Genomic DNA, 8,892 nt, shown 5'->3' on the forward strand with positions numbered 1-8,892 from the left:
ACAGTGCGATACACCAACTGCTTAGATATCTTCCACGGATTTCAAAATGGCATTTCGACCATTTACTAAATCCCCCTGCATATTCTCTACGTGCTCCTAGCAGGTTTATGCTCTCACCCTTGCCGCTCCTTCACTCGCTTTCCCACCAGGAATAGATATACATGGGAGAAGAGAAGAGGCCTGATTGCTAGATAATAGACTGCCAAGGTTAGAAATATATTGTCCTGTAGATGCTTTTTTGCTCTGGAGTTTCAACATATGTAAAGATTAGTATGCCTATATAACTGGAGGGGCTGAGATGAAGTGATCTGCGATGTGGAGAGCTAAGTGAAGGGTAACATCAGAAGAATCCATGTATATATAATATAAGTCTAATTTCTATCAACCAGTGCTGATAGTCTCACAAACTACACAGAAAAAAGATAAGAAGCAAAGCGACCAAATCAAACTAAACAGGAATATTAATCTTTTGCTGATCAACAGAGGAAATGTGGAATAGCAAAATTTAACATAGATAAATTATTAGCTCAAAAAGAATCATGGAAAGTGTGTGTGATAGGAATAGAGTACAACAAGAAACTCCAACAGATATTTTTTGTTTGATCGCATACCACCCATCAGAGTCACATATATTAAAACTCATTCATCCATCTTAAAACCATGCAAATACTAAACAGCTACTTTCAAAAACTAAAAAGAGAAACAACAAGCAGAAACACAACAGACAAGAAGAGTAGGTAAACCCCTCTTCCAAACCCAACCCAACACTACAGCGGACTTCTACATCAGGGCGTATCTACACCTTCTCTCCAACCCCCGCCTCCTCATACTTCGCCCAATTCGCCAACACACTCCCAATCCTTGGAGAATTCGTCAACCGATAAACATCCTCAAAATACTCCTTCGTCAACGCAAACGGTTTGGCCGAAACGTTCGGAATATACTTCCCAACCAACTTGCTGGGGTCAATCGTGGTCTTATTAATCTTTTTCAGCAAGAAGGATCTAAACGGTTTCACGCCGGAGCGCAAGAAGGTGCTGTGGAAGGGGACGTCGATGCCCTTGAGTGGGATGGTGGCGAAGCCGCGCTCGAGTGTAAGGGGTAGAGGCTTTGAGGAGGTGAGTTGGGAGCAGGAGGTGATGATTTCGACCAGGTGGGCGCGCACGTCGTCGAGGGACATGGTGGACATTAGGGTGGTGATGTCTATCTTCTGAGCTTTGAGAACGTTTAGGACGTTTGTGAGGGTGTCGAGGGCGCGAAGCTGTGTGAATTGTTAGCTTAGATCAGGACAGGGGAAAAATCGGGAATAGATCAAACTTACATCTCCAGCACAAACATATTGCAAATTGGCAATGTTATAATTGACAATCTCAAGCAACCAGCCAGTCTCCTCGGATATATTCTCCACGACATACTGCAGCGCCTGCTCGTTGAAGGTCTTGGAGATCCTACTCGGATTCACCGCGCACATGGAGTAATTGGAACGTCCTTGCTCGTCACGCTCCACGGCAACTTGCATCGTCAGACCACGGTAGAACACGACGGACACCAGACTCTCGATGGACATAACGTCAGCAAGTGCGGCGAGAGCAGAGTATTCGCCAAGAGAATGCCCGGCAAAGCTGCTGTCGCGTTGCACAAGGCCCTTGGACCGCATATCCTCGAAACTGGCCTTCTCCATTAGCGTAAGAGCGGGCTGTGTGAATTGTGTGGCGGAGAGAAGACCAGTGGGCGACCGGTAGGTGTATGAGGTACTGTTCTCATCGACATCCTTGAAGATCCTCTCAGATTTGATGCTGCCGTCTGCATTGACCGTTTCGAAAGTCATGGACATGTAATTCTGGCGAATAATTTTGCCTCGTGGACCGCCGAAGTGGATGGTAAGTTCTTGCGGGTTGTTCTTGACGATGTTGATGATGGACAGGCCGTAGTTCTCGATGAAGTGCTTGTCTGCACGGTCCCATACTTCCTTCGCGACAGGGCTGGAGTTGTACAAATCCATACCCATTCCTTGCTCTTGAGATCCTTGGCCAGTGAAGACATATGCAGAGACAGGTTGTTCGACCTCCGCTTCACCAAGCAGTACCTTCTCTTCCGTCGCTTGATTGCTTGCTTCCACCTTGATGATTTTCCGGCCAGCTACCATACCAACATGCTGGAGGACGACGACGAGGTCATCGTTGGGAAGTACCATTCCGACCAGGGAAGCGTGGAAGCTGCGGACACGGCCAATGTTGTTCTCTGCAGCCCATGTTTCGACGAGACTGCGCACCGCGGCACTGGTATACATTCCATGGGTGATCGTGCCAGGTAGATTTGCATAACTGGAAAAGACACGGGAAACGTGGATGGGGTTGTAATCTCCAGAAACGCGAGCGTAGGTTTCGTTCGAAGCAGGTGCACGCAGATTAAGAGGAGTCTTCCCACTGAGCGGGATCGGGTTCTCAAAGTGAACTGGCTGTTCAATAGCAGAGCCGTGACGTTGGAGATAGTCAATGACCGGGTTGCCATGAGAAGTGCCGGCTTCATACTCCACTGAAGCAACTTGGATAACTTCCTTCGTAGGGAGTTCGAGGAGGACTTGACCGATAGTCTGCACGCTGCTCAGAACAGTCTGGTTCTTGAAGCGGACAAGACTCTGAAGACGGAACGTAAGAGTCTGGCTCAGAAGGTCAACGTCAGGTTCATCGAGGCTAAACCACTCCTTGGATTGAAGCACGGCAACATCCTTGGAGGAACCGAGATGGAGCTGCATGGGAACCTCCTCCTTGCGCTGGAAGGTGGTCTCAAAGTCATTGTATGATCCTCTGTACAAGAACTGACTCGTGACCTCCATAATCGGCTTGCCATCCCTCTTGATCGTCCCGCAAACCTCAACCATCTTCCCAGAGTCCTGGTTAATTACCGCATTAACCTGTGCAGTTGTCTCAAGAACATCGCCAACTTTAAGCGGTTCAGCACCCGGGATCATTCTGAAGCCATTGGACAAATGAACCAACTTCAAAAGATCTCCATCAATCACGCGTGGAAATATTGGTTTGGTAATCGCCTTCCACCCAACAACAATAGCAAAATCCATAGGAGCAAACACTTCCTTCCCAGGGCGATCGACAAATGCTTCTCCAGTATTGCCAACAGCGTGGACAAAGTCTGCAATAGCTTGGCTGGTAACGGTAGCCTTGCCTCCATCGAAGGTGGCAGTTGCAGGGGTATCGAAAGGAACATCCCGATCGCCAAACCAAATGCGATAGTAAAATTCCTTAATGCGGTCGTTCCGGTCATCCATGATTTCGCGGATGGGGGCGTATCCAGTCTCTGGGTGGTATGTGAAGCGGAAGCACAGGGGCACAACACCACCCTCAGCAGTCCGGCCTTCAAACAGAGTAAGTGAAATTTCTCTGTCGCCGGTTGTCCGTACCTCGACAGTCTTGACCAGTTTCCCGGATTGCGAGGGCTCCCTGACACTGATGAAAGTTCTCTTCGCATCATTTGGATATTGAATTTCGACAAACATGCCAGGCGTGGGTGCCAGGATACGCTTCATGGGGTTAGTCTGGAACTTTTGGCCCTGGATAAAGACTTCTGTAGTAAACATTGCGTATCGCCACGAATATGTCTTGCCAGCCAGCAGATGCAGCCAGCGGTCAAGATCAGGAAGGCTGGCAGATGTAGAAGGCGACAAGCGATAGGAGATTTTATTGGCATCTTCGGAAACGGTAAGACCGTCGATATCACGCTCCTCTTCAGTTTCCAGAAGGAGCTGACCACCGAAATACTCGACAACAGGGACGTTGGATTCGTCTCCGCCATACACATCACGAATAAGACCTTTGATGTGATCATTATGGATGCCATCAAGGATATCCTTCACAGGCTCATCGACAGTGTTGGAATACTTGACAGCCATTGGACCCTGTAGAATACACACTCTGCCTACGTCCCGTCCAACAACGGCCTCAAGATCCTCAGATTGCCAGAGCGAGTCCTTCTTGAACCAGAACTCAAAGTTTTCATCCAGCGCAGGGACGAAGGGGACGGGCTTCTGGCCACGACGCTGGCATAACAGCAGGAAGTGCTGGACATCTTGTGCAGAAATTAACTGCGACGCCGCCTCAGGGTATGCGCTCAAGATCTTCTCAACCGATGGGTAAGGAGTATCAAGCTCAGAGTATGACTGCAGGAGTGACGGTTGACCTGCCACAGAGGTGAAGCGCTCCTCGACACGACGGATGAAATCGCCCGTAAGCCGTTTCAGAGAGTTGTCGATCCATCTCGATTCATGCTTCACGTACATAAGCTCCACCATCCGATGAACCACCTCAGTATAGGTCATATCCTCCAGATCGACAGTGTCGCCAGCCGAGTTCCGTCCAAACCAAACCTTCTGGAAGTCGGCATTCAGTTTCTTAATGATGTAATCACGCTTCTTCTTGAGCTCAGGGAGACGCTTGGCTTTGTCCAGGGAGAATATCTTCTGGTCCATCTCATGCCAGAAGCGGACACCGCGGGTGGCCAGTTTATGGATTGGCTCGCCCATCTCGGAGCGGACAGTGATCACACCACCAGCAGGACCCTTATATGTATCTTCCCACCGATCGTCATTAACCCCCTCGGCTTCAGCGATGGCCTGTTTGGCGGCTTTGGAGGTATGGGCTTCTTTGGCAGTCATCATGCGACTGCCGAAGAGACAGCCATCGAAGGGCATTGGAGGGTAGCCGAATTGTCGGGACCAGGAGCCGGTTAGGTAGGGATATGTGTCTTGAGACCCGCCAAAGCCGCTCCCGGCGACTAACACGATATTATCACATCTGCGAATGCGGCTGTACATCAACAAGATGGGTTGGTGGAAATCTTCAAACGAGTGATGGCCACCACCACGACCACCAGTCCACTGCATGATAACAGGGAAAGTAGGGTTGGCTTTGGCGATGTTGATAACCTGCTGGATAGCATCCATGGAACCGGGCTTGAAACCAATGTGCTTGATGCCAAGTGTTTGGATGTATTCGTTCGCAACTTCGATGGATGGCACACCAGCACCGATCGTTAGGCCCTCAATGGGTACTCCGTCAGCACGCAGTTTCCCAATCAAGGGAATTTGCCAGGCCATCGCGCGTGGGTTAACGTAGATCAAATTAACGGTGATACCGCGACCGGGAGGGATATTCTTCTCGATCTTGTTAAGAGCCTCCGTCATCGATTTAGCATTATAATATCCGCCACCAGCAAGTTCAATTTGATAACCAGCATTCATCGTCGCGGCCACAAAGTCCCACGGGACCGTTGTTGGTGTCATACCAGCAACCATGACGGGGGCTACACCGAGCAGTCTGCTCATTTTTGTGTCGACAAAGGTCTGGCCAACAGAGGTTTTTACTAATCTTGGACCATGTTCTTTAACCCAATCGACAGCGTATTTAACTGCATGTTCCTCGTCGCGGTCAAACAATTCAGGCTTGTAGCCAACCTCTGCATTTGTTCCATCCATGGCACCAGCAAGGATAATTCGAACGCCAGTACCATCTTTGTTGCGGTTGGTAAGGACGCCCAAGCCGGAAATACCACCTGGACCAAAGTCAAGCAAATGGGTAGCGTTGGGGAAAACAGTGGCATGCTCCCAGTTAACAGGATCTCTGGTGATCATGCGAATCAATGCTGGGACAATATCCTCGTCCTTGGCCCGCAAGTCCTCACCGGTGTTGGTATCATAGACTGGAATCCGCAACGATTTGGACGGAATCACCAAATCATCCAAGTCCTCTGTAATTTGTTCAAAAGCAGAGGCCAGATACTGGCTGTGGAAGGGTGCAGTGATGGGGAGGAAACGATGGACAAAACGGACTTTTCGTTGTGTGTAAGGAATACGATTCTGATCTAGGCCTGTTGGAGCCTTAACCTTGCGCAGTCGAAGATTAAGACCATAGAGAGAAATAGGGGGTCCAGTCACAACGAAGTTGCGTGCACTGTTGACCAGGGAAATGGAGATATGGCGGTCTTTGGGCAGATGCTGGTTGGTGGCATCGATATGCTCCTGGACCGCTGCACGGGGGAGATCCCTAATGGACAACATTGGAGTTGGCACGCCCTCACCGTTCTCAATTGAATCTTGCAGAATCGATGGGGCAAGCGAAGTTCGAGGGTAGGCCTGCTGGCTGCGCATTCCGATCCAGAACAGCATGGTCAGGGCGTTTTTGGAAGCCTTTTCAAACGAGTCCCAGGTGGTAGCTGTGGAAATCAAGGCAGCAGTGACGATACCCTGTGAATGGCCTGTAGTTCCGCTGAATCTCTCCAAGACTTCGCCGGGCTGTTTGCCCATCACTTTACAAGTTGTCATGAAGTGGGCAAGCTGAACTAGACCAATCAGGGGAAAACTGACGGGGGCAGACACCAAGTAATCGGTATCAGGCTGTGAGTCGCTGTCCCGCAGCCATCGAACAATATCCATCCCCTTAGAGTAGAGTTTAATAGCATCAGGATCCCTCGAGAGGGACTGAAGCAATTCTGCGGACGATGAAATGAGGTCTTCCACAAAGGAAGGATATGTAACGTAGATTTCTCGCAGCTCATCAAAGTATTCTTCGATGTTGCCCTGGCCTCCAAACACACTGTACAGACGCGCATTGCCGTCCGCTGCTGCACGCAGCAACGCTGATTCGTGTGGTTTCGTGGGCCTATTTGCTGCCGCACGACCAGCATAGTAAGCTTGAACAACGAGCAATTTCTTTGCACTGATGCCTGGAAGACAGCCTGCGATTGCATGAACATCATTGCCCCGCATGAATGCCCGTTCGAACTCGTTGAGGAGCAGCTTCAAGACTTCGAGATAGGAACCCTGGGAATCGTCCTCGCCCTCCTCTACTTGACTTGCGACAAAACCCAGATATCTGGCAACGAGCTCTTCAACGGAGGATGGTTCATCATCCTGGGCAAGTTCATCTGTGGGAGCAGGGAGAGAGGCGGAAAAGCTATCCCTGAGTTGCTGAGCGTGAAAATGTAGGGAGGTAGGGACGAGGAAGGAGAAGTCGAGGGAGCCATGGGAGAGGATGAGAGGGCGAAGGGATTGGGAGGATCGCGGAGTATTAATGCCCGTTTGAGGGCCAGTGGAAGTGCCGTACATGGCTATGATGATAATGATGATGTAGGGAGGGGAATCTTATTCGAGGAGGGGGTTGGGGTGGATGTCTGTTATCAAAAAGTCAGCCATGCGCGACTGAGGAGAAATTGAAAATACAATTTCTAGCAAAACAGGGTTAGCTTACCACTTTTGTCTATATCTAGTGTCCCAACTTCACCGACAGACAGGATGAGGATGAGGACAACGAAGGACGTTGAGGGAAGGACAGGACCAACAACAATCAAATCATGAAGTGGTAGGCGTGTAGAGAAAAAGAATAAAGAAGGGAACAAACAATAGGTAGTGAACAATTCCAGAATTATGGCTGAAATAAATCCGCTTGTCCGTGAGTTCAGTGGAATAGCATTTTGAAAGGGTTTTAAAAACAAGAGAGAAGAGGTTGAGGATTGGAAGAATCGAAGTTGAACCTTCGAGATTGCCTGTCCTCATCATTAGGGAAATAAAAAATATTTCTAAGGTTAGAGAAACAGGCGTATTTTAAAACACCGGGATGTATGTGTATTTGTATGGTTTCTGTACGGTAATACATATTGTTGAACCAGAGAGCTCTCATTGGGTTTAGCGCGGTACTAGGGCAGCCCCAAAAACCCAAAAAGGGTTGAACTTTTGGTGGGATTGTGTACCGGGATGGGGCAAGGCTTGGCAGGGTTTTACGGCGCGGATACGCCCATACGCCCCAAACGCCCCAGTGATTATTATTACTGGTCGCTGGTAAAGAGCTCCCAACAAGCGGCAAGTTATCAAGTTATGGAGCGATGACTAGCAAAGCTGCATTAGCCCTAACTACCTCCAATTTAGCTAACTAGCCGATATGTGGATTTAATTCTGCTAGTGTCAGATTGTCAGTGGATATCATGTCAACCCTAATCACGTGTTTCCTAGAGATAAGAATTGGCCGAGTTTCAATACAAACATGCTTCTTCTGCTGTCAGTTACCCCAATTAGTTTAGTTAGTTCTTTATCTACCATTATCATTATTCCAGTATTTTGGCCATACCCGGACCACTACCAGACCCCCATGAGGTTATTTGTGACTCAGAGGTCCATTCATGCGGTGTTTTAGTCCTGTCATTACACTTATTCTCTACTGTGCTAGTGTCCCAACCGGGCGAAGGAACCCGTAATCTGCCGTATATCTGCTGTAGTTATAACTAATTAACTAACTACCTCGTTAGTTAACTAACTATAGTTATCTGCTGTATTTATATGACTAAGCTGTAAGGTACCGCCCGTTTGGGGCCATATCTGCAGCCAATCCCATAGCAGTTGAAAGTTACCTGCAAACTAAAAATTTCAAGGAACAAACAAACTTCAACATAATAATTTTCTTCGCCTTTAACCTTCCCAACAACATCACATTCACTCGACATCAACCTCACCAACTCCCTTCTTCCTCTCCTATCCTCCTCTACCATTACCAATCTTGTTATCCTCCCCCTCTCCGTCGACAAGATCTCACCCCCTTGCTTCCAGAAGGGATCTCTTCCAGCTCTCTCATTATTAATCCTTTGTCGACTCTCTTTTAATCAACCGTTCTTTTATACTCCCCCATCCTCTTTCTATGCTCTGGGAGTGAAAAAGCAAAAACAGCAGCTCCCGTCATTGATCGTTTATCACTTCACTGCATATATTCGACAAAAGGTCTACGATTGTCTAATACCCTGCGACACTCTTACCCCTCCAATTCCTCATCACCCCCAATACCTACCGTGCCTCCTCTTCCTTCGTCTCTACCTCCCCACTATCAACCATCCAAT

At 48.6% G+C, this 8,892-nt stretch overlaps 1 protein-coding gene across 1 annotated transcript; it reads right to left on the reverse strand.

Annotated features, from left to right (window-relative positions):
* Positions 1 to 796: 796 nt before the first annotated feature.
* Positions 797 to 7,117, reverse strand: PAAG_01524 (fatty acid synthase subunit beta dehydratase; the record flags this gene model as incomplete). The annotated part of the gene is made up of 2 exons (XM_002796470.2): positions 797 to 1,261; positions 1,322 to 7,117. 2 exons carry the CDS (start codon positions 7,115 to 7,117, stop codon positions 797 to 799), a joined length of 6,261 nt encoding a protein of 2,086 aa, XP_002796516.1.
* Between the last annotated feature and the right edge of the window lie 1,775 nt (positions 7,118 to 8,892).

Source organism: Paracoccidioides lutzii (assembly GCF_000150705.2).
Source record: "Paracoccidioides lutzii Pb01 unplaced genomic scaffold supercont2.3, whole genome shotgun sequence".
In the NCBI taxonomy this organism is placed as follows: domain Eukaryota; kingdom Fungi; phylum Ascomycota; class Eurotiomycetes; order Onygenales; family Ajellomycetaceae; genus Paracoccidioides; species Paracoccidioides lutzii.